The sequence below is a fragment of the Drosophila elegans genome, unplaced genomic scaffold (genome assembly GCF_018152505.1).
Source record: "Drosophila elegans isolate 14027-0461.03 unplaced genomic scaffold, ASM1815250v1 contig_149, whole genome shotgun sequence".
Taxonomy (NCBI): Eukaryota; Metazoa; Arthropoda; class Insecta; order Diptera; family Drosophilidae; genus Drosophila; species Drosophila elegans.
Genome location: NW_024545513.1, coordinates 4656919 through 4682434, shown reverse-complemented (window position 1 = coordinate 4682434; position 25516 = coordinate 4656919). Strand labels below are relative to the sequence as shown.

The window sequence follows — 25516 nt, the reverse complement described above, 5'->3', positions numbered from 1 at the left end:
ATGTCTTATTTGTGCGATGTGGAAATCTGTGAAATCTGGATCAGTCGGTGGATCATAACAACCGGGGGGACGGGAGGCGTGGCTGCACGCAAACTGGGTGAGATATTGTCTACAATACCCGGGGGAGCCGTTTGGATCTGGTTTGGATCGGATCGGATCGGCTGTTCATCTGTTCAGTGGCCAAACACGCTGAAATCCCGATAAGGATGTGCCCAGTCCACTAGCATATATATTCATAAACGATTCGCATTCGACATCTGTCAGCCAGCATTTGACGAAAAGTGCCAATATTCGTGGCACTTACATCACAAGCAAATGGCATTTCGCCGTTTAAACTATGTTAATATGGATACAAACTGCCTTTTCCAATATCGACTTCAATTAGCTTACTAAGCTGGCCATATTTTAATAGAGGAAAACAGTAGCAGGAGCTAAAATCAATTAAATTTGTACGATTGGTTGTGCAACTGCAGCTCATTAAATGCACTCGTTTTTTGGATATCATTTTTTGTGCCTGCTTTTTAATTAGCTTTACGATTTTTTGATTAAAAAGGCTGACAAACAAATATAATTAATGGAGACTTAAATAATTTGATAAAATTTTTATTTTTGCAGAAACTAGCTAAAAGATTGATACTCTTAATTAAATATTTGTTTATATATGAAAAATTATTTCAATAGCTTAATTTTCAAATAAAAAATGTTTTAAAAAGAATTTAAGTAAATCCCAAATTTATTTTTGAATTTTAGTTATCACATTAATAGATTATATTTATAAGAAACTAATTTATATTCACAGCTTTTTCAGGGATAGTAAGTGATATAAAAGACACAACAAAATAAGCCCCAAATATAAATCATTTCACAAAATAAAATGCAGATTATTTTTAGTTAAAATATTTTATTGGCATAGTTATAATAAAAAAAAAAAACGAATCCGACTTGTTAACAGGCCATGGCATTCTATATACACATGTGCGTATTACTATAACATATAACTTTGTACAGTTTTAGCTTATAGACAATTGGCAGTACGACTGTAAGACTTGAAGACTTGAAGAGGTGAATGATGGAGGGACTATTGCCAGTAGGCGGGCACCAGTTGAACCGGACCCTGGACATTGGCCATTTGATAGGGCGGAGGTGCCATTACATTGATGCTGCAAGAAGAATAGTAATATTAGATGGTGTGGATCCTAACAAGGTCTGATTGAATGAATTTCAGTATATATGCTAATAGAAACTATGACTATCAAATTCGGGCTTTTCATTAATAGTTCTTATAAATTTGTAAGGTAACAATGATTGTGAAATCACTAGAAATTAAAATATAAAGATTATCATAGAAAGTTTGAATTTATGATATCTTTTCTGGTTGTGAGACATGACTTAATAATGAATTTCTTATAAAAAGTAAATTTTTTGATTCTTCTTCTTTTAAATTTGATGTAGGTTATTTTTAGGGATAAAAATAATATCTTGATTGTGAAATTAAAAATATATTTCCTTTCTAATTATAATTTGACTAAAGATATAATCATCTTTGAAATTATGCAACGAAATGTTTATCTTTGATATTATGTTCTCCTGCTGAGTCAAGATTAAAAAATTAAATTTGAAGTGTTAAATGAAAGAAATCTTTGGAGTGCCCTATTTAATTTAGTTTTAGCCCCTTATTAAATCTTTTAAATTTGGCTTTATAATACTTGCCGCATTGTCTCGGTGTCGCGATAGTAACGTGGCCGGGGCGCCACGTAGTTGTTGGAGGTAAAGCTGCGCGGATTGGCCACCGGGAAGCGAATGGCGGGCTGGGCATTGGACGCACGTCCTCCTCCTCCTCCTCCGATCCTTGCCCGGGCTCTGGGACGGGCCACTCCGGATCCGGCCGCTGCTGCAGCTCCTCCGCCTCCGGCAGCTGCAGCTGCTCCCGATGCCGCCGCTCCACCGCCGAGGTTGTTCAAGGCAATGCCCCCACCCAGGCCCAGTCCCCCGAGATTGAGCGGACCCAGTCCGCCGGCAGCAGCGCCTGGCTGAGGCTGTTGCCACATGGCCGCCAGCTGGATGGGCACCAGGGCGGGCAGGGAGACGGTGACGGGCACACCGGGCGGCGGGCCAGCTGGCGGGACTTCTGGGGCCTCCGGCTCTGGCTCCGGCTCCGGCTCATCCTCGTCCTCCGGCGGCGGCGGGGCCGGCGTGGTCTCCGGCTCTGGTTCGGGCTCTGGCTCCGGGGCCTGAGTGGTGGGCTTCACCTGGGCCACATCCTTCCAGGCGGCCAGCAGGGCCAGCAGCTCGTCCTTGGTCACATGCGGACTGGACGGTGGCGGCAGGTGGCTGAACTCGAAGCTGGGAGCTGGACTCCAGCCGCCGTGGCTGAGGCCACCACTGCTCCAGCCCGGCGGAGGACCTGGCCCGAAGAGCGATCTCTGCTGGCGCGGAACGGGGAACTGGCCGCTGGCCAACTGGCCAAGGAACAGGATGGCAAGGACACTCTGGTACTGATATCTGGCCATGATGTCTCAACTGGAGCTGCTGTGCGCGATTTGTGTGTGCGCGCTGAACAGATCGTGGGGCCTTATATACTCCTATCGGCCATCTGATCCCCGAACTTCGCTCGTGAATTGGGTTAACAATTGGCTGGAACCGGACTGGATCGGCTGGACCTGGACCCACTGGAAACAGTGGACACAGTGGACCCGCTGACCGGAAGCCGAGAAGCATTCGGCATTGGCATTTGGCCAACTGGTTCAGTTCAGTTCAGTTCGGTTCAATTCAAATCCGAATTGCTGCTCGTTGATCGTTACTCACGCATTTCGGTGTGCCTAGGAAGCGTGCACCATTTATGGCCAGCAATTGCATCACATATTTATACTGGATTACCAAAGTAAATGGTCGGCAAATGAAAATGGAATCCAAAACGAAAACAAAAACGCACACGCCAACCGATGTGAAATGTGGAAAGCGCGAGAAAAAAGCGGGCAGATGAAAACAGGTTCCTCCATGGACTTATCGCAACTCTGTAGTACAGTGTTTATGTTTATGTGCGAAAATGGAAGTTTTTGCTGGCCATTATCTATGCCAAACTGCTGCTGCTGCTGAATAACATATTAGAGTTAAGGGAAGCTTACGCACAACGCACAACTAATTTAAAACACCGCTGTGGCACATAAAGCTGAGGCAACACTGCGTATGATTGATTTAAAGAGGTATACCAACCAACTGCTTGCGAATAAAGATAAGAAAAAAAACGAATTTAAAGGAATTAGAAAAGCTAAGTCAATACTGCGTGTGAATAATACAAAGGGTTTAATATTAATACCAAATTATAAAATAAAATAATTAAAAGACATCAAGTTATCCAAGGCAACAGTGCGAATGAGTAATATACATGAGTAATAATACATTCCTTTGAGTGGTGGGCACACGTATGGAACTTTATATGGATAATACTTAAATGGTATTCTATGTGTTTTAGTTAGCCTAGTCTCTAACTTAAATTGGGAGCCGAGCAGTCCCAAGACTTTTTGTCCTCGTGAAACTGAATGAGCACTAGTTCGTAGGTGGCCACCGTTCCTGCCATCTAAAAGATACAAACTTTGTGGTCAGCACACTAAATCTTTAGATTGAACTTTAATATATAACTTTAATATATAAGACAAGATAATAAAACTCATTTCTCACCGCCAAAAACAGCTTCCTGGTGACATTGAAGAACTTGAGGCCCGTCAGCGCCACCTGATCGCTGGCCAGTTCTCCGGCAAACCGGAAGACCTCCGGGTGATATCCCCGGAGGGGGACGAGACGCAGCAGACGCTGTGGCTCCCGCGCCTGGTCATTGATCGCCGACACGAAGAGGAGTACGGCCGTCGATCGGCTGAGCAGGAACATCAGGGAGAAGTAGAAGTAGACGGCGTGGGCCGAGGAGGGCATCGTGCTGAAAGTCACAAAATTATTATAGTAAATCTCAAGTCCAAGCTGTATTTTTGCAGGCATACAGATGCGTTCAAAATAATAATAATAATATAAAAATAATAAATAAGGGGAAACTTTTGAACATATTTTCTTTCATTTTTTCGAAAAGTTAATGCTGTAATTTCCAATAAGTACAACATTATTAAAATATTTTTAAAAATGTTTGATTACAATTTTTTTTAAATATTTATATATGTATAAAACAGTTGATTTTTACATTTCTTTTGTTATCTTATTTCTTAAATCCTAATCAATGTCCAAAAAACCGTGGATTTTTAGTGCTTTTCTTAAATTATCGTTGATTTACTATCACTTTTCACTTTTCTTATACAATTTAAACAAACTTATTTAGTTTATTAGTAAGTAAGTATTATGATAAATTATAGGAAAAATTGTCTTAAGCCTTAAAAGTATTTTTTTGAGCACTATATGTTAAGCCATATTGTACTTTACTTACTTGATACTCTTGAGCAGTTGCAGGCAGATGAAGTACAGATTGCTGCCGAAGGAAATCAGCATTATTCCGGATACGGCATCATCCACCTCCCGGACGAGCTCCACTATTGAGCGGTAGAGAGTGCGAGACCATGTCCAGTAGGCTTCCGGCATGGGCTTAAAATGGGCATTTGTAACCTAAATTTCTAGTGAAAATGTGTGTGTATATAGGACAGCCCACCTGTCGCACCTGCAGTTCCAGGCTGCGGTTGAGTCTGGCCAACATCTCGCTGAGACCCATGCCCAGCATCATCAGGAATATGTCCATGTAGCTCCAGCCAAAGGTGAGCAGCACGTTCTGGATCTTGCCCAGCCAACCCAGCCAGTTGGAGTAGGGGAACACAACGAACAATTGGGCACTGTTGGCGTGCAGATACGACTCCACGGGATCCCTCCTTCGGGGACAGATGTCGTAGTACACCGACGAAATAATGCTCAGCAGGTGCTCCACTAGAAAACATTGGGAAATCCGTTGGGAAAACACGAAGGACTGCAAACTTCGGCAAGCAGAAGTTTTTATACCCTTGCAGCTACCCTTAAAAAAATAAAATATTCTATAAAACGACTATATTTCGATTTGTACAGGTGTGTATGTGTATCTGACATCGTTGTCTGATTTTTGTAAAATTAAAATTCTGGTTTTGGAATAGTAAATAAAAGTTTTATCCAGATAGTTTGATAAACTGAGGGAATAGTTTGCGTAGAAACGGACATGGTAAGATCTACCCTGCTAATGCTGATCTTTTGTTTGAAATAATAAAAACCTCTGCAAAGGTATAAAGATTTAAATGTGAGAACCAACTCAGAGAAAGGGCTAGAAGCAGGAAGGCCACCAGCTGGATGCGACGAGCAGGGCGAGATCGCTGCAGACAGCAGGTGTAGCCGGGAAGCCGATGCTCCACCGCCGCCCAGTGGCGCATCAATCCTGGCCAGAGGCGCGCCAGGTTGAGGAACTGCCACGAGGCGATCAGGATGCTCACGTGGAAAACTATGGGCTCTGCAAGTAGTTTTTATTTAATTGTGCAATAAATTATACAAAAATAGATAGTCTCACCCACACTGCGCACATCCAACCCACTGTGGGTCACCTTGTGAATGCTGAATCCCAGATCCACCGAAGTGGCACAGAGATACAAGACGCTATACCAAAACCGCCAGCTCCGGCGGCTGAAACTCAACCCTCGGCAAGAGGGGGCACTGATTCCGCTGACAGGCATGAGGCAGAAGCACTGGGCCACGGCCAAAACAGGAGCCACTGCCTCGTGGAAGGAGCCATTATGCAGGAAGTTCTTCCGCGTGCCACGCACCTGGTTGTCTGGGTTAAGAAAGGCAATCACTTAAGTCCCAGGACCCCATCAGTACCATCCGTACCGCGGCATTGGTCCAAACCGATTTTTAGGAGTGACAACAAGATCTTTCCTTGGCTTCTCAACTGACGTGCTGCCCTTTTAGCCCGATTGCGGTGTGGAAATTGCACTTTAAGTGACGGCGTCATGTTTGAGTTCTGATTGTTGACTACAAAGGTAATGCAAAAATTTAGCACGAAAAGGAAGAAATCAACCTGTGATCGGGTAATGACCAGTGATGAGAATACTAAAGTGAGGGCTATTAGTACCTAATTTGTACAATTTTTTAAAATGAATATATATATTTATATAAACAGGCTTTTAGATTTAGTTACAAGCTTACATCTAATGATTCATTTTTTTAAAAACCTAACAATTGTTGAAATCACGATATTAACTAACTTATTTCATTTTATGTACAATTTATTTTTACATTTTCTGGACCCTTTCTATGCAAAAGTGCTACCTTTCCCATCACTGATAACGAGTATTTAATTAGCGCGAGCTTGTGTGGAAAAGCCGGCAGTAAGTCAATGGCGCCAAAACATGCAAATTGGTTAATCATGCTCCATCATTTATGAACTTGGCACTACTGGTGAAAAATGATAGATGATTGGCCAATCAAAATATGTGTGCAACTGTCGCTTTGGAAAATTGATTAAACTTTAAGTGAATAAACTCCATTGATGCATGTAGTATGAACGAATAAAGATTAAAAATGATGATATTTTAAATATTATTACTATAAAGTTGCACCAGAACTCCAAAGGAGCTGGAGATTAAATCATTTATGGTAAATAAATATAATATTAAACCAAATCATAAAGGGGCTTAAATCGCCCCGAAAGCAACTGAATAAAAACGACAAGAACTCCGAAAACCGAAAATGCCAGTGGTCAGGCTTGAACTCCATTAAATACTGTTAAAAAAAGATGCGTTAGTAAGCTCTAATTTAAATACGTGTAACATTTCGAAATTCATTTTTGAATACACGTTAAACACGTCTAGAATTTTTGAACATCGATAGGCGCCTGCGCAACAATACAATCGATAGAACAGTGCGCCGATAGACGCGATCGGTCATCGACAGGGTAATCGGTGATCGGGGCTCGGGGTTTAGGTTTACAAGCCTCTCTTATAATTGTATCGTTCTTTATTCTTGCACGATCGGTGAAGTCGTTCGCGGGACAGCGCTGCGCTACTGTTGTTATTACTGCTGTTTGTTAATTGCCAAAGAAAATACGACATTTTACGCTGTGTGTGCGGAGATCTCTCGGTTATTATTTTGGAGACCTCTCTTTCGAACAAGTCAGAGTCAGAAGCAGAAGGCCAGAATCGGATATATGGTTTTGTTGCATTTTTTTTTGCTGTGTTGCGCGGTTTAATGCCAACATCGGTGTTTGTCAATTCGAAACGAGTGCTGTGCCTTGACAAAATGCAATTTAAAAGCATTTAAGAAACGCCAAACCAAACGAAGAATATATAATAAGCGGAAAACACTGAAACGGGTTCGAGTTCGGGTGAGTTGTTTTTGTTTTTGTTTCTGTTTTTTTCTTTTTCTGTTTCTCTCTTTCAAGACCAGAATCCGGCCAAAAGCGGCCTTACTTTTGTTAACAATTTGAGTTGCGCGTTTTTATTGTTGTTGCATTTGGTCCACACGCACTCACACACGCGCAAATTGCAGTTGTATGGGGTGTATGGATATGTAATGGAACGATAATGGAACGGCTGTTTCCACAATATAATATATCTTCATCTCCCTCGCTCGCATCCCAAATCCCGATTCCCAATTTCCACCCTCAAATCAGCAAAGTGGAGAAGGGGAAAGAGGAGACAACATAATGCAACAAATACACCGAGAAAAATATATATTAGATTCCCTTCGCATCCTAATTGCTATTTAAAGATGTTAACATTTTGAAACACTGAATCACTCGAAAGCTTATGGATCTTGAAAAATTGAATCATCTTATCAAACGAAAGACTGCTGAATAATGCATCCATTTTATTTTAAAATGTTTCAAAAATATTTTTTGTTAAATACTACTGACTTTTTAATAATATTTTGGTTTATTTCTGATCACCGTCTTATGAAGAATTTTTAGATAAAGATTTATCTTAAAACTTTTAATTTTTAAACTTGTAATTGTTTATATATGCATATGTACTTCTCTTAAAATTTGTGAAGAATAGATTAACAACCAATCTTAAAAATCTACAAATTTATTTTCTATGCTCATTTACATGCTTAGACTCTAATAATGCCCCTGTCCCCACAGCCGAAGTCTTTTGTTTTTATTTACACAGATTTTTGATTCCGTCGCTTCCGATGTGTTTTCTCTTTTTCTCCTCCTCTGTCCAAACACCAGCTGCATGAATCATCTATTTTCCCTTCCCTTTCCCACCGAAACAGTTGGCAGTCTCTGAAAACAACAAAAAATAAAGAAAAAACCCAGCTCCAAAACGATCCAATACTCATGTGCACTATCTACAAAAGCACGTCATATAGTATAGTATACCCCTCCTATCGAAAACTTATTTGGGTATTACACTGTTACTTAGCTTTCGATTAGTCAGCAGACTGCCACAAAAGCTGGAAATATATCTGGTACATTGACACAATAAGAAAAGCTTCCGTCTCCTTTTTTTTAAATTTAATATATTTTTATAATAGATACATGAGAAAAGCATCCATGACAAGAATAAGCAACCCTCTCAATACATTCCTATAAAAATAGTCTTCGTTTATCTGGTTATCATCAAAATTAATTGGTATTTTTATTTATAACAAACGAAAATATTAACTTTAACAATTACAAAAAAAAAAAAATCAAAATATTTTTTTTGAAATTTATAATTTACAACTGCTGACAAAAATATCACAGATAATTGATCAGTGCCCCATATGATATGTATATGTACATATTCTTTGATTAACACTATTTGCATTCGACTTCCCGCCCGCAAAACACATATATTTATTGATTGATTATTTTTTAAGCTTCGTTCCGCTGCTTGTCTTGGATTTTGAAGGGGCTCCAAAGAATTCGGAGCGGTGGGAACCCAAGGCTGATAAGACTTTGATGTACATAATATATGTTCCTTATGTGCTTAGCTGTGTGTACATAATATGCATATTTGTGAGGGGGAGCTTACCAGGGGGAGGGGAGAAGAAAAGTGAGCAGAGGGCGCGATCTGTACATCCCGAAAAGAGGGAGTGTTATCTCTGATATCTGTGCCATCATCATTGCCATCTGTTGAGGGGCAGCTCAGACACACTCACGGTTAAATGTATAGATCTAGATATAAAACAATTACCATTAGGTAATGTATTTATTATGATAACATTTCAACACGTCCAGAATACCTACAACAATTTAAATTCAAATCTTAAAAGGGCACAATTGCTTAAGTTAATTTAACCCAAAAAATAATTCCTCAAAAACCTAATAAATCATAACGAAAACAGTTGTAGATCAAATACAGTTTAATACGGTTTATGGGCTTAAGAATGAATTTAACACATTTTATAAAGTTAAAATAAAATTCTTAATTATATGATTTGTCGTTCGAATATATATTATGACCACCGCTGCTGTGTCGGCACGCATATATGGGAATGGAATTAAATGAAACGACTTGGGTTGGTGCTCATATTGGACGGGATGCCATGTTATGTAGGATGCATATTCAGATTTTCAGTTGCGGAGCGGTGGTTGCTCCCCCTATTTAACATGAAAAATATGAACGAAAAACTGAGGATACCGAAAGAACTGAAACAATATACATAGGGCTCAAAAACAAACACACATGTTGATCATGCATGAAAGCGAACCGCTCCCCCGTCCCCCACTTATAACCCCCATCATTCCCTATGCCCCACGCAATATTTATACATAGTACCCCTTCTCGGGGCCCTGAAATTCCCGTTCCCATTCCCAGTACCAGGGGCGTAGCACCACCACCACGCACCGGAAACATCGTTAAATGCGTAACAAGGCGCTTTTTAATTTAGCCGATCCAAATAAAAAGCATTAAATAAATGAAATTGTGTGCACATGCAAAACATTTGGACTCAAGCGTTATCTGCAGGGTGAAACCCACGAAAAAAGCATGACAAACCGCGGCTTAATTGAAACTGTCATTGATTCAATACGCACAACATAACATACGATGGTGCGTTCTTTTTTACTGGGAAACTGAAACCGAAACGGAATCCATTTGATTGCATTTGTGTCGCAAGACTCTTTTTTGTTTTTCCACCGCTTTCGCCGCTTATCAACCGGGAAAAGAAAGGAAAATGAAAATTTAATTGGTCGTAAAAAAGTGCATTAATGGTAAAGTTGCTGATAGCTTCTTGCCGCCTGTTTGCAAAGATAACAATATTACAAATTCCATAGGGGCCTCTTCAAGAACAAGATTTCAAAAAAAGAATCTCTTTCGAAACCGAGAACATGAGTAAGGGCTGCAGAAGATAAGGGATCTTCTTCACAGCATATCGAACCAATTATTTATTTCCAAATTTCAACTTTTTGTTTCAAAAAGAGGGCAACCAATCGTTTGGTTTATCGAAATGGCACTGAAATCGCTTAAATCGCGCGCGTTTATCGCTTCGAATAAAATTTGTTTTCTCCTCACGTCATAAAACTTGAAAGTGAAATAATCCTCATAATCGTTGAACAACATGTGTTAATCGCTTCGAATAAAATCGAGACATTATGTCCTGTATCTAAACTCGTTAATATTTATTACAAATATTCAATTCATTGCTTCGTTTTATTACGGTAGTAATCTTTATGGTATGCTTTTAACTTATCTCGTTTGTTGAATGAAAAAACCCTGTTTTCTATCGCCAGCTTTCTTCCGATAAATGGCATATTTAGTTTTTAGTGGCCTATTCATGGGAATATTTTTAAAAAATTATTAAAAACCCGGATTATCGATATGAACTCTATATCGCAGCACTGACGACATACTTGGCATTATATTCTCCGGCAATTAAAAGACATTGCAACGTAGTCGTACGTGACTAAGAATGAAGACAGTTGAATTGAATAAGAGAATCGTATAATTATTAAAAAGAAAGCAGCGGAAACTGGTCAACCATCTGAATATTATGAGTCAACAGACAACTTACTTGATTAGCACAAAAGCCTGTTCTCACCTGTATGCAAATAACCTTTACGTTTGTAAATAGTTAAGCAGGAACTTAAGATGCCACCAGTATTTTCGCCAACAAATCAACGAAACTTTTTCTGAAGCTTTTAATTACAACTATCAAAGCCGTCGTTCATGTTCCTGTCGTCGTTTGACATTGATCTCCTTCTGAATCCTGATTTGATAATAACTAATCTTGTAGCCATCAATCACGCAGTCAGCAGCGATTTGAAATGTGCAAAACTATTATTTAAAGCTGTTTGCCTTGCTCGAGTGATGAGGAAATTGGTGGAAAACTCGAACTTTTGATGAAAAATTCGTACAAATGTGAATTCAAATCGCGTGCAAACCGGCTCGACGATCATTACGGTTGACCAGTTGGCCGGCAAAAATCTTATAACAAAATCAGTTCGCATAAATCAAATGTCTCGGATGCGATAAGTCGGTGGGAGTATGCAGACCACAGACTGACTACACACTACAGCCTACAGACCACAGACTTCCTCGCTAATCCCGCCGATCGGATCGGGTTTTCCTCAGACATGAGCTAACTGGGCTATCGCATCCGCAAAGCTGCAATTAGTTAACTGTTTCAATCTGTCTGCTAGTGTATTCATTCATTCACAGATTTTCACGCCAGTGGAACTTGATTTTGTGGATAATATTATATTTCCTTTTTCGTGCATAGAAAGAAACTTATACGGAAGGAGTGTGTTTCGCAATCTACTTTAGTTTGTAAAACACAATCAATATAAATGTATTATTTTATACAAATCAAACAATTATTAAATATTTAAGATTGTAAAATACACAAAGTATAAAATCTTTCGAACGGGTTATTCAATTTATTCTTTATTACACAATGAGAGTTATCTCAAGCAATTATCAAATCAAATTATATTTCAACTTATTTTTTTTGAGTGATCGTCAAAATGGTTCTTAAACAGGCAAACTTCCGTATTAACGAACACATCCGGCTTTTAATTTTCCCCATCGAAGCCCATCTAAAATCTATACGGGCTGCATAAGTCCAACCAATAAGATAACAAAATTAATAAAACAACTAAGCAGATCACTTCTTCAGGGTGTAAATGCTAAAGCGAATAACTTCTTTATGTAAAATAAAACCAATTTTGCTGTCTATGATCTACAACATATTTTATTCAGACTAAACAGAAATAGAATGGCAATAGGGTTTATCCCTTATTTACCTAGCCAATTAATTTAATAGGCAAAGGCTAATGCTCTCGTTTTCTGTCTTTCCCCCGCAGAATGGACAAAGGCATGGACATGGATATGGATATGGGAATGGGACAGGACATGCTGATGGATGCCCCAGCGGCCACTCAGTCGATCTACCCGCATTCGGCGACATTATTCGCGGCAATTAGTGCCTGTGTCTTTGTGACAATCGGCGTTCTTGGTGAGTAATACCAATCCCCGATCGACCCAGCCCCTGCTAACCTGTTTCGGCATTGTTGGCCCCGCAGGTAACCTGATCACCCTGCTGGCGCTGCTCAAGAGCCCCACGATACGGGAGCACGCCACCACCGCCTTCGTCATCTCGCTGAGCATCTCCGACCTGCTCTTTTGCTCCTTCAGTCTGCCGCTGACGGCGGTGCGCTTTTTCCAGGAGGTGAGTCATCTTGAAAAATATGAATACCTCTAGTGGTAGTAAATCCAAGTATTTCTTACTCAATTTAAACAAATATGGAATTATGAATATATTACATTTTAATACATTTTTCTTGAATATAACGCACTTAAAAAAAGGAACCCTTTTTTTAAATTTAATATTTTCCACATATATTAATATTAATTCATGCAACTTAATATGGGTCTGTATTTAACATTATGCTTTTATATTTCATTCAAATAGAATAATAACAATAACTGTGTAGGGAATCTATTCTGGTCATTATTTTTTCGATAATGCCAATATCAACCCGTATATTTTTCAAATAATAATGTTTCTTTTTTGTTTCACACCAGAGCTGGACCTTTGGCACCACGTTGTGCAAGATCTTTCCGGTGATCTTCTACGGCAATGTGGCTGTTTCACTCCTAAGCATGGTGGGCATCACCCTGAACAGGTAAGCCCAATTCAGTCCTTTCTGTCATTGGGATAAGCTAATCCCCAAACGTGTTCTTAATCCTCTGGCAGATATATACTAATCGCTTGCCACAGCCGCTATTCGCAAATATACAAGCCCAAGTTCATAACCCTGCAGCTGTTGTTCGTGTGGGCCGTGTCCTTTCTTCTGCTGGTAAGTGATTTTCACTTATTCTTAAAAAAAATTGTTTACAAGGTTCTCGAAAATAAAAGTGTTACAAGAATTTAAGGCTTGGTAATATAGAAACTGAATTAAAAATCTTGAGAAGTTGCTTTGAAAAATAACATACTAAAAAAAAAAATAAATAATAAAAATGTACAATTTTTTTTAATATTTAATTATTTTAAAAAACACCTTTATTATTATTAATATTATTTTGTAAAGCACGTTCACCCTTTTTATATAACATATTATATTTTGAAAATTTAACGTCGGTAGAAGAAAGACGAAGAAACTCAGTGATACTCATTATTTTTTGAGAGCTTTCAAAATTAAAAGAAAAATCGATAATAATGGTATATTAATTCCGAACTTTTGAAATATAATTAATTAATTTTGAGATATTTTAAAAACAACATCGTCATACAAACATGTAGGCTCTATAATTAAATCGATTCCGAGATATTGTCACGCAACATATAAATCAATTAAAAAAAAACCCAAACTCACGATAGTGCTATGTTGTTTACTTTCACAGCTGCCGCCCATTCTGGGCATCTGGGGAGAAATGGGTCTCGACGAGGCCACCTTCTCCTGCACGATACTCAAGAAGGAGGGACGATCGATCAAGAAGACGCTGTTCCTGATCGGCTTCCTGCTGCCCTGCCTGGTGATCATAGTTTCGTACTCCTGCATTTACATCACGGTGCTGCACCAGAAGAAGAAGATTCGCAACCACGACAACTTCCAGATCGGTGCTAGTGGGGCGGGCAAGGGCTCCTCCTCCTCCGCCGCCGGGGGATCCTACATGACCACCACGTGCACGAGAAAGGCGCGCGAGGACAACCGTCTGACCGTGATGATGGTCACCATCTTCCTGTGCTTCCTCGTCTGCTTCCTGCCGCTGATGCTGGCCAATGTGGTGGACGACGAGAGGAAGACCTCGTATCCCTGGCTGCACATCATCGCCTCGGTGATGGCCTGGGCCTCCAGCGTCATCAATCCGATCATCTATGCGGCCAGCAATCGCAACTACAGGTGAGTTTGAGATCTATATCGACATGCATTCAGCCTTAAATCATCTATATGACTAATCCCTAAACTGTTCTCTTTCAGAGTGGCCTATTACAAAATCTTTGCGCTGCTCAAGTTCTGGGGCGAGCCGCTGTCGCCGATGCAGAGTAGAAACTATCACCAAAGCAAGAACTCCAAGGAGCTGTCGGGCGTGATCCGCAGCACGCCGCTCTTCCATGCCGTGCAGAAGAATAGTATTAACCAAATGTGCCAAACATATTCAGTATGAGATCGAGATCGCCGCAGTCGAGTCTTTGTATTAGAGCTTGTAATTCATATCAATTACCTACTTATTACTTTTTAATTTATAAATGTATAAACGATGTACGGCAGTGCTAGCATCAAAGACAATCGAATTAAATATATATACGTAGACCAATTGAGAATTCTGTGCTTTTAAATTGAATGTTTATCCCAGAGTTGGGTTGAGATGCTATTTGTGCTGTGTTGCAATCTTAAACTATGTTGTTTCAAATTAACTATAAAGAAATTTACTCGACGTTTTGTTTCTAAATATATGATTTTAGCTTTGATATAATCATGTTCAACTATTGGAATTGATCTAGCTTTGTATAGGGCTTTCAAAAATTAAAGTTGGGAATTTAGTTCATAGTTAATATGCAACATGTTAATGTTACTGCAAACTCAAATCATGATGTTTTTCCATTAAAACTATTGTTGGAAACTCAAACTACTATTCCATATCAACGGTTAAGAAAAAGAATAATCTAGCTTGTTGGACATATTTTTGTGTCCTCTAATAATAATAATAATATCTAATAAAAGTGTGGCAAAAGACCTTGGCATACTTGATATGACTATAAGGTTTAAAACTTATTGGAACCCTAATTTAAAATGGGTTAGATTACATATTTGTGCTACCCTTGTTAAACTGCATTTTGTCATATTTGTGGGCCAGACTTATCGCATTGAAGTTCAGTACCTCAAATAAGTAATTTCTTCTATATTTTTTATCTGGACAAAGACCTCTCACGTGCGATCACTCAAGTAGGATGACAACTGAAATATATTCTCTCTTAACATCAGAGATATTGCGCTGGTAAAGCACGCGTTTACAACTCGTTTGGATAAACCCATGGACGCGCCATGTGCCACTCGCGATTATTGGTCACAAATCAAACATATTTCGATAAATTCACTTTAAAAAAAAGGTTTTATTTTGTATTTTTTCTTCATCGTGGAACCGAAGAACCCTTAACGCACACTAGACGGACGAGAGGACCGGCATGTCCGTAATCCGGAGCACAGATTCTGGACGCACCATCCTAGGCCTTGACGGCGAACTTGCGCTGGGGGAAGACGGAGCGCTTGCGGATCTCCTTGAGGGTCTTGCGGTTGGCATCCCGCGGCGAGAGGGCCTTGCGGATGGCGCGGGTCTTCTTCCTGCGCAGATCCAGGGGCTTGTACTTCTTGTTCTTGAACACCTTGCGCAGGTTCTCCTTCTGCTTCTGGTGCATCACGATGTACACGCGGGCGATGGCCTTGCGCACAACGCGGCTGTATTTGGGTTGCAAACATTAGTAGGGGCTTGTTGGTGGCATTGGCATTAGGGGACGCCACAACGGATATGGATACTCACATCTTGGAGAGCTTCGAGGGAGCTCCGCCGGTCACCTTGGCCACACGCAGGCTGAGCAGCTCATTCTTGAGCTCATCCAGCTGCTTGGTGAGGTCCTTCTTGTCCTTGGTCCTCAGTTCGGAGCACTTAACCTTCACCTAGACGCCGCAAACAAATAACGCAGAAAACACACAATTAGAATTCGGCACACGGAAGGAGCACAAACAAAAAATAGCATTTCCATCGCGCAGACCCGTCGGCGGGCGCTCATTAGTCGCCCTCTCAGCGATTTCCCTGCACGGATGGCCGCTAATTCGGGAAATTAAACTTCGCAAAAACCAACCATTTTTCTCGCTGTCACGTCAAAAAAAGAAAGAAAGAAAGAAGAGGAGATGGAATCTGAACTAGTTGGTGGTGGCACTGCTGTGGCTCCGCGCGGCGAACCAGCTGGCGGCGCTGTTATCGAACCGGTTCCGACTCCGAGCTATGGGCTCGGCTATAATAGCTATATATGATTTCTTATGATTTCACATATGAGGTTTGGTTCTTAAATTATTGTTAGTTGCGAAAAATTATGAGTTTTATAAGTTAACTTGACAGCTGTTTTCTGGTATATAAGAAATTCTTATTTATTAAGCTCAGAGGTTTGATGCCATAAATTACATTATATATTGGAAAAAAATATATAATTATAAAATTTCGGTTAAGTAGTATTAAGTAGTATTGCTTTTAAGTGTGTCTAGATCTATTTTGTCCAACAGCTAAACAAATTATATGTTGACATTTCAAAAAATTTTTTTGGCCGGAAATATTTCTTTATATATTTTGCTATACAATGAATTTTTTTTATATAAGGAAGTTATTAAAATATTATTATAATATGGAAACGCTTGGAACATTATATATATTATATATGTATTATATATATATATATATATATTAAAACCAAAATAACAGAAAGTCATTTAGCTGCAATCCGTTTTATTTTGTATTGTATTTTCACAGAAATTGCCATTTATAATAACTTTTGAACAAAAAAAAAGAATAACTTAAAATTACCATACACAAAATAAAAGAAACGCAAAATGGATTATGGATTATAAGAAATACAAATTTTTTTTGATTCAGTTAGTAATACCATTTTTAATGATTATATATTTTATTTAATTAATTATTATATTGTCTATTAGTTTTTACTCAAAATAAAAACCAAACAATCCAATAAATAAAAAATAAATCTGGATTGTCAGCGTTAAAATAGAAAATTTATTACGGGTTATGTATCAATCCAAATAGCTGAATTCCTGCGAAAGTGCCACCTCTAGTTCGAACTTCTGCTCCAGAACAGGGCTGCAATCGCAGTTATCGCAGAGGTCCACCTCCAGCGTGAGAATGTAAACAAAGCAGCCAGGTGGCAACGCTGCAACGACGTACCCTTTAGATAAAGTACATAAATAATTGGCAATTCCCGTTTGTTTAAGTTATCAATAATAATAATAGGCAATTGGTGAGCGCAAGCAGAATGGCTGATCGGGCTATCAAGCTGTTGGTGATCGGTGAGAGCGGTGTGGGCAAGTCCAGGTAGGTGTATCATCATATTTCGGAGTCCCAAGTCCATGGAGAAAACCAACTGCGTATATAACTAAAAGTTTGCGTCATTTGTTTTCTTGTCTTCTGGCTTCCCCCCCAAAAATAGTTTAATCCGTCGCTTTGTGGAGAACAAGTTCGACGATAACCATGACGTCACGATCGGCATGGACTTCAAGAGCAAGGTGATGAACGTGGACGGGATCGACTACAAGGTGGCCCTCTGGGACACGGCTGGAGCGGAAAGATTCCGCAGTCTAACGCCCAGCTTCTACAGAAAGGCCTTGGGCGCCATCCTGGTCTACGACATCACGAACAGGGACTCCCTGGTGAAGCTGGAGGCCTGGTTGGCCGAATTGGACAGCTACAGCGACAATCCGAACATAGCCATCATTGTGGTGGGCAACAAGATCGACCAGGAGCGACTGGTGGACCGTGAGGAGGGGCGAAAGTTCGCCCGGAAACACAGGGCCCTCTTCATCGAGACCTCGGCCAAGTGCGATCAGTTCGTTAGCGATGTGTTCAAGGATATTGTGGAGAAGGTGGGTTTCAATCAAATGATAGATGTTTCGATCAAAACGATCATTAAGAGCTATCTTCGAGCACTTTTTCAACGAAAACTAAAAAACATTTTAAGTAATTAAGTAATATGTTAAAAAAAGATGTGATAAGTAAATATCCATTCTCTGTTTTTGTTTTGCGGTGACCAAAATTCTAATGAACTGTCGAAAGGTTTAGTTTACTTACTCTGTAGTTTAGACTTTAATCGAGGGATTTTTAAAACTATGCATGGTCATAAAAAAGCAATTCTTATCAAAGAAAAATCGAACGATTCAAGCCTACATTTTTGTATTTTTTAAGTTATTTTGGTCACCAATTCCAAAATGCCATTTCAAGGAAACGGAGTTAAAAATTTATAGTTAACTCACTAGACAGTCTTCTATTCCTTTCTTTCAATGCTGTTATCTTTGTCAAATTTGTTAGAATTGAAATATCAAGAACGTAGTTATACTTAAAAATATGCAAACAATTTGTAAAATGAACTAAAGTTAAAATTCTAATCCTTTACAGATTGTCTCCTCCGAGTACTTCAATAATGGCAATGGCTCCGCCGGTCTGGACATCGCCAGCGATCGGAATCTAGAGGAAAGCGCTTCCACGTGTTACTGTTGATATACGGATACGGATTTTCTGCGTGCTTTTGTCAAATTTATATCTTGTATTTATTTAATCGTTTCAATATCACTAGCATAAAGTCAACCTCAACGTTCAAGTCGTCTACTCTACTCTCTGATCAGGGATTAAAGTTATCTACTCTTAATTTGTTTTATCTTGATTCGAGTTTAGGAACCTGTGAAGTGGGCAATATTTAAATAGACTGTTCTTCAGAAAAATTCTTTATTTATGAAAATTTTGATTTCATTTAAAACTCTTTCAGTTGTTTTATAAATCTTTTGTAATACACTGTATTTATTATTATTATTAACACTAAAAAGGATAAGATAAGTTAAACGATTGTAATATATGATTTATAAAATCTTGTTTTCCTTTAAAATTTTGAATTTAACTTATTAAAAAAAATATTCTATATTGCTATTATACTATTTACTTCTTATTAATAAATTTTAGAGAAACGTAATTGTTAAAAGTGGAATTTCCCAGATAAGCTTGCAATACAAGTTAATATTTTTTGCATAATTCGAACTCTAAAATCTTCTTAAATAATATGTACATTGTTTTGAATAATAACTTTGATAAGAAACTTTAATCTAAAATGTTTATATTTAAGAAAATACTTGGCAAGATTAATTTTCAAAGCTAGTCTTACCTTTAATTTCTTCCAACACAGTGGAAATGGTCTGAGTTAAGCATATATGGTACATAGCATCAAACATATTCTAAGGCGAACTCAAATGAGAACTATTTCGTTATTAAGAACTTGCAAAACTCCCCTCGCGAAATCAAAATTCAAGTTTGGCGTTTTCTTTTCATTGTTTTATTTAAATGAAGACAGTTTTTTGTTTGCGCTCGTTTCGAAAGAAAGATCTGTTGCGAAGTACCGCAACAAAAAAAAGGGGGAGAATTGGATTAGAAAGCAACCGAAATGTACATGGCTACATTTTTGTTTCGTTAATGTACGGCTTTCTTGACTTGTTTGTTTCTGCTGGTGTGATTTTATAAGTGAGTTTAGTGTGTATTTACAGTTATCGATGATTAATATTAGCAATTAACGCTAACAAGGTGGTAATTGAGAAATCCTTGAGGCTGCGCTTGGCTTCCGATATTCAAACTCTTGCTTTTCATAATTGTTTGTTTGTTGTTGATCTCTTTTGCACGCAGAAGCTTAGAAAACAAAGCTCGACAGTTGGCGGCCACAATTCCTGAAGCACGCCCTGTATGTACAAAGTTGTAATCATCCGTAAGAGTAACTTAGAGTCTAGAGTCTATTCGCGCAGTTGCTCCTCCTTCGATCCCCCGATCCGCACCCGCTCCCGCCCGGTTCCCCAGTTGCCCAGATGAAGGGCACTTCTACATCCTACTTCCCCGCAATGCCGCTCTTCTTGGCGTCCAGTTCGTAGATGAGCAGTCGCCACATCTTCACCACAAACACCTCCGCCTCTTCGTCGAGTACCTGAGATTCCATTCGAAATAGAGGGAGAAGGGTAGAGTTTAGGATCAGATTCAGATGAAAATATCAAAGTGAAATACAATTGCGGTGAGCATAAATAATAGCACTTGTTTGTATTATGTTTTTGTCAGTATTTTAAAAACCTAATTTTCTTGAATTTACTTTTTTCATAAAAGAGGCTACCTCTAAAAATTGTTTATATTGTTAACTACTCATTTTTCGTGTTTATAAACTTTAAAATCGTGTAATATTTTTTTTTGTCCTATGTTTCATTATCTTTTGTTGAATGTTTTGTTTTTTAAATTCAATAACTTGTAAAGTATATTTCCGATTGAAATAATTGAAAAACTATAACTTATTTAATAAGCAAACCTCTCACATTTTTAGGCATAATCTTTAGTGCTATTATCGTAACTGCAACAATCTCACAACCGGAACTCACCATTTGCACATCGTCGAGGATGTTTTGGGGCGGGCTGCCGGCCAACACTTTGGAACATATAAAGTCCACCAGCGTCGGCTCCGGCTCACCGATATACTCGATGATTTTCTTATTGATCCATGGACGTATTTTGCGTTCCATTAGACCGCTGTCAATCTCGTTGCGGTCAAGCTTATAATTAAATAGCTCCTCCTTTTGCGTGGGAATCCTGTCAATAATGCTTTTTATATGCCGCCGTTTTTCATCATACACCTTTGCACCATTCTCATCCTTTTTGGTGTTTGTAGCGACAGCATCTGCGCTACTGCTCGCAGATGCAGCTGCCTCATTCTTACCATGTTTGCTGTTGCTGTTATGTTTGTTGCTGTGGCCACTGCTGTTGCTGCCGCTGCCATTGTTCTTGGACGTGACCGACCCGGAGCCACCGGATCCGGAGCCACCAGAGCCCGATCCCGTTGCCGAGGAGGAGCCGCCCGCCTGGGCGATCTTCTGGCTAACGGCAGCGGCTGCAGCGGTGGCCGCCGATACGGCGGAGCTCTGGCGATCCGCCGAGCTGCTGTTGTTGTTGCCGCTGCTGCTGTTCGCCGCGGTGCTGCTTGGATGGGCGGATGGTGTGATGTTGCTCATGTTGTCGTCGTAGTCTGCGAATGCAAAGGAATTTGGAATTAGAAAAGGACTCTGATTAAAGCAGGAACTATAAAATCGTGCACCTATGAAAGCCTGACAATCAATTGACATATGCCTCTTGGTTGATATGTTGATAATGTTTTGCAATACATAAAACTATAAAATCGTGCACCTATGAAAGCCTGACAATCAATTGACATATGCCTCTTGGTTGATATGTTGAAAAGTGTTTTGCAATACATATTTTTTTAGATCTATATAAGAAAGTAATAATAATTTGTGAGACACAAGAAAATATCGCGCAAAAATAATGATTATTTTGTGAACGAAAGCAAACAGTTGCTTCCATTAAATTAGCTTTAAAAAAAAGGTTTAGTAATAATAAAACTCAAAAATTATAACCACAACTTTTTTTTCTAAAAGCGTTCTTTGTGAAACTTGAACGTATTCTGTAATTCATGAATAAATAAAAACAAACTAAAGACCTTCTTTACATACATAAGTCTACTCTATCTTATTGCATAGAAAATTGAAAATTCCTAGAAACAATTTAATCCCTTGTATGTGTGTGGTTTTTAGGTGGACAGACGACACTCACCTAGCGGCACCAGCTTGCGCTTCTTGGGATTGATATTCTCATCGTTGTCGTCGTCATTGACGAACACGCCGGTGGCCTCGAACTTCTTCTTCTTGAGGTTGTTGCCCAGCGTCAGTGAGATGAGGGGCATGGTTATGGGCGGCGTGGCCGAGGGCAGGAGGGCGTCGTGTCCCGATCCCTGGTCATTCAGCATGGCGTTCTGCGTGGGCGTGTGGATGTGGGCCAGGGAATCGCGCGACTCGCTGTTCTGCCTGCTCAGACTGTTCGACAGGGACTTGTTGTCATTGTTGTTGTTCTTGGCATAGCCACTGGCATTGGAGGCTGTATCGGCCATGGAGCCGTGGTCATCGTTCGATATGGAGTCATCATTCATGCCGGCCAAGTCCGGATCATAGCTATCCAGCTGCTGGTGGGTCTTTTGCCGCTGGCCATCGCCACCGCCACCGCCTTCTCCCGCCGCCGAGGCGGCCTGCTTGCGCTGCTGGTGGACCGATGACGTAGTGGCCGACGCCGCCGCCGTTGCCTCCAGATTCACATTGATCAGGATGCGCGGCTCGTACAGCTTCTCGATCTCGCGGCGCGCCTTCTCGTACTCCAGCGACGGGTTCTCGTACTCCCCGCTGAAGAACTTGGTCTTGAGCTCGATCAGCTCGTCCGCCTCCTTCTCGCGATCCTTGGAATCGGCATCGGCCTCGCGCATCCTTTCGGCCAGCCGCTGCTGCAGTTCGCGGCCGCGATAATACAGTGAATCGTCGCGCTCATCATCGTAGTCCTCGACGAACTCCTTCAGTCGCTTGGCATCGCTTTCGCGCTCCTCCTGACGCAGCAGCTCCTTAAGGCGGTACTGGATAGAAGAGAAGGAACAAAGAGGCGGGTTAGTAACCAAGTATCTACGATGGGAGGAATCTAACCAGGTGGTTCTTTCTCAAGTACATAGTTATTTAACAATGATGCAGATGAGAAATCAATTTTCTTGCTTTGTTTCGACAAGCCAAAAAGCTACTATTACTTTGACCCCAGCTGTTTATTGATTACCTGTCCAAAGCTGTAGTTAGAGGCTTACCTTCTCGTTCTCCTTGGCCTTGCGCTTCTCACGAATCTCCCAGTTGGACAGGCGCTCCTGGTAGGCGGCCTCCTTCTCGCGCGCCTTCTTCTCCGACTTCTTGCGATCCCGCAGCTCGTCCTCCATCTCCTTCTCGCGGCGCGAGTCCCGCACGGGCTTGAGGAGCTTCTCCTCCCGTTCCCGCTCGCGTTCACGATCCCGCTCACGTTCCCGCTCCCTTTCGCGCTCCCGCTCGCGTTCCCGCATCTCGTTGCGCTCCCGTTCCCGCTCTCGCATCTCATTGCGCTCGCGTTCGCGCTCACGCTCCCGCTCCCGTTCGCGTTCCCGCTCGCGCTCCTTGTCGCGAAGCTCGCGCAGCTCACGCTCGCGTTCCCGCTCGCGATCCTTGGAGCGGGACTTGGAGCGACGGCGTCGCGTCTCCTTGGAGTCGGAGCGCCGCTCCTTGTGTGAAGTGATATCGATGGTGGTGGTGGGCGGCTCCTTGCGACTGCTGCTCCTTGACGACTCCTTGGGCTCCTTAATGGCAACTGCATCCTTGGTGACAGCGGGAGCTGCCTCCTTCGCTACCTTTTCCGCCGCATCATTGGCTTCGGGGGCGTCGGAGGAAGCTTTGGCAGCTGTGCTGGACGAGGAGGCGGAGCTGGAGCTGGCGACTGCTGCTGCTCCGGACGAGCTGCTGGATTTGCTGGTCGAGGTCTTGCGCTCCTTCTCGCGCTGGTGCTTCTTGCGCTCCTTGTCGCGCTCCTTCTCCTTGCTGGCCGCCAGCTTCTCTTTTTCCTTCTCCTTCTCCAGCTCCTTGCGATGCTCGTCCTCCTCCGCCCGCATCCGGAACTTGCCAATCTCGCTGCTGATCAGGTTGCGCTTCTCCTCCTCCAGGGCATTGTCGTTCATCACCTTGATCTTGATGTCATCCTCGCGGCGCGTCTTCTTGTTGCGACTGGTGCTGCCGTACAGATCGGCGCGATTGCTGCCGTCGAATCCCTCGAACTCATGCTTGTGCTCCTCCAGCAGATCATGCATCTGGCTGATGGCGTACTCGTCCTCGGTCTTCTCGTCCACCGAATTGGAGCGATCCCCGTTCTTGCACTCCTGCTCCTTGTAGTCCTCGATGAGCACCTTGTTCTTGGCATCCACCTTGGCCACCAGCTTCTTGCCATCGATCTCCATCTCACTGAGCAGGCGCACAGCTCGCATGGCGGCAATGGGTCCGCTGCAAAGGGTCGAGAAACTCGGTTAGGTTAGGCTAGTCAAGTTTAAAAAGGTTGGGGGAAAAGCACCTTGGAAGACTGTAGCTTAGAAGAAACCTTAACCAAATAGAAATACTATAGCCCTAATTTTTCAATAGTTGTCATTTAAACGAAGTGTTTCCTAGATGTATCTTCATAAATACGTTTGAACAATGATGCAGAAGAGATATTAGTCCTTGAATAAATGTAAATATTGACGTTTAGAATGTTTGTTAGCTTCCTACTTTGGTAATTTAAATTTTATAATTTCTATAAATAAGCTTAGCTCTTTTATGTGTTGATTTAAATTATTAAACCTAAAGGCTTTAAATTTACCCCAAACTTATTTGTCCTTTTTTATGGCTCTGTGTGGGTTATTTAAACAACTTATGAGCCAGACTATGTTCGCTAAGAGTATAGAACTCTCAAAGGGGTTCCGATTTCCTTGAAGATGGGTCTATTTATACGTTTTGTGCTATTCTGGTGCCTCTTTCAAGCCTTCTATAAACAATATAGATGCAAGACTAGCTTCCTTGATCTTGATAGAACTCTCGAAGGGGCTCCTATTCCCTGTATGTACATCTTGAGCTTTTCTGGACCTTCCAAAGTGTCTATATTCCCAGTTTTACCCACTCGAACTCGCAGAAGCCGAATGTGGAGACCCGCTTCCAATTGATGACCACGCCGCAGCTGGCCAGGATGCGTTTGAGCAGCGCCTCCGGGACGCGTTCGCTGATGTTGCCCACGAAGACGGTGATGATGGGTCCGCGGAACTGCGGCTGTGGCTCCGGCGGACGATGGTACACTGTCGGCTGTGAGCTGATGGTCGCCGAGTTGCGGAAGTTCCTCGGCTGGTTCTGGCCCATGTTCTGCATGATCTGGAAAGTTGCAAGATGGGGATTAGAATTGGGACTTCTCCATGGGAGCCACCGTTGTGACCCAGAAAGCGAAAGAGGGGTGGGAAAAACTTACGTGCGGCGGCGGTATGGATGCATTCATGTAGGGCGGCATGGGCGCCCGCGGCGGGTACGACATCTTGTGCGCTTCAATTCCGCCTGCGAATCCTTTGGCTCCTTAGGAAAACTTAGGTTTCGGCGTGCTTTGCAAAATTAAAGCCGACAATTCACACACGCACACACACACACACGAGTGACGGGCACGAACGCACACACACACACACAAACACACACACGGACGGGGGCGCAAACGCCACACGGAGTGGTAAATGTGAGTGCGGATGTCCTGTTCTCTGCTTCCGGATGGGACCGCCTGCCAGGATCACTAAGCGGATCTCGGGTGGACTTTCCTGCGGCTACTTTAACTGCTAGATTTCACGGCGCGTGCTAAATCCACGCGTAAATTACCGAATCTCTCTCCTTTTTTTCAGAGGCCGCTGCTCTAGAGATGAAAGCTGTCAAATAGCAAACTGTTATCGATGGTGGCGTGTAAAA

General features: G+C 41.4%; 6 protein-coding genes across 6 annotated transcripts; 2 read left to right on the top strand and 4 right to left on the bottom strand.

Annotated features, from left to right (window-relative positions):
* Window positions 1-1027: 1027 nt before the first annotated feature.
* On the bottom strand, window positions 1028-2510 carry LOC108136161 (translation initiation factor IF-2). The gene is made up of 2 exons (XM_017257157.1): window positions 1711-2510; window positions 1028-1160 (listed from the first exon to the last, which is right to left on the bottom strand). The coding sequence occupies exons 1-2, from the start codon at window positions 2508-2510 to the stop codon at window positions 1079-1081; spliced, it is 882 nt and encodes a 293-aa protein (XP_017112646.1). The 3' UTR covers window positions 1028-1078.
* Window positions 2511-3452: 942 nt separating this feature from the next.
* Window positions 3453-5696, bottom strand: LOC108136162 (gustatory receptor 5a for trehalose). The gene is made up of 6 exons (XM_017257159.2): window positions 5519-5696; window positions 5267-5461; window positions 4646-4914; window positions 4427-4581; window positions 3679-3931; window positions 3453-3577 (listed from the first exon to the last, which is right to left on the bottom strand). The coding sequence occupies exons 1-6, from the start codon at window positions 5679-5681 to the stop codon at window positions 3485-3487; spliced, it is 1128 nt and encodes a 375-aa protein (XP_017112648.2). The 5' UTR covers window positions 5682-5696; the 3' UTR covers window positions 3453-3484.
* Window positions 5697-6960: 1264 nt separating this feature from the next.
* LOC108136247 (protein trapped in endoderm-1) lies at window positions 6961-14700 on the top strand. The gene is made up of 7 exons (XM_017257286.2): window positions 6961-7330; window positions 12239-12390; window positions 12458-12603; window positions 12960-13060; window positions 13132-13234; window positions 13779-14278; window positions 14357-14700. Exons 2-7 carry the CDS (start codon window positions 12240-12242, stop codon window positions 14541-14543), a joined length of 1188 nt encoding a protein of 395 aa, XP_017112775.1. The 5' UTR covers window positions 6961-7330; window position 12239; the 3' UTR covers window positions 14544-14700.
* A 769-nt stretch (window positions 14701-15469) lies between these two features.
* LOC108136251 (60S ribosomal protein L35) lies at window positions 15470-16332 on the bottom strand. The gene is made up of 3 exons (XM_017257289.2): window positions 16237-16332; window positions 15915-16051; window positions 15470-15832 (listed from the first exon to the last, which is right to left on the bottom strand). Exons 1-3 carry the CDS (start codon window positions 16237-16239, stop codon window positions 15601-15603), a joined length of 372 nt encoding a protein of 123 aa, XP_017112778.1. The 5' UTR covers window positions 16240-16332; the 3' UTR covers window positions 15470-15600.
* A 950-nt stretch (window positions 16333-17282) lies between these two features.
* Window positions 17283-18753, top strand: LOC108136250 (ras-related protein Rab-18). The gene is made up of 3 exons (XM_017257288.2): window positions 17283-17474; window positions 17590-18022; window positions 18552-18753. The coding sequence occupies exons 1-3, from the start codon at window positions 17416-17418 to the stop codon at window positions 18651-18653; spliced, it is 594 nt and encodes a 197-aa protein (XP_017112777.1). The 5' UTR covers window positions 17283-17415; the 3' UTR covers window positions 18654-18753.
* A 707-nt stretch (window positions 18754-19460) lies between these two features.
* Window positions 19461-25495, bottom strand: LOC108136246 (RNA-binding protein 25). Its single transcript, XM_017257285.2, has 6 exons — window positions 25038-25495; window positions 24699-24943; window positions 22840-24049; window positions 21777-22620; window positions 20552-21192; window positions 19461-20112 (listed from the first exon to the last, which is right to left on the bottom strand). The coding sequence occupies exons 1-6, from the start codon at window positions 25098-25100 to the stop codon at window positions 20017-20019; spliced, it is 3099 nt and encodes a 1032-aa protein (XP_017112774.1). The 5' UTR covers window positions 25101-25495; the 3' UTR covers window positions 19461-20016.
* Window positions 25496-25516: the final 21 nt, after the last annotated feature.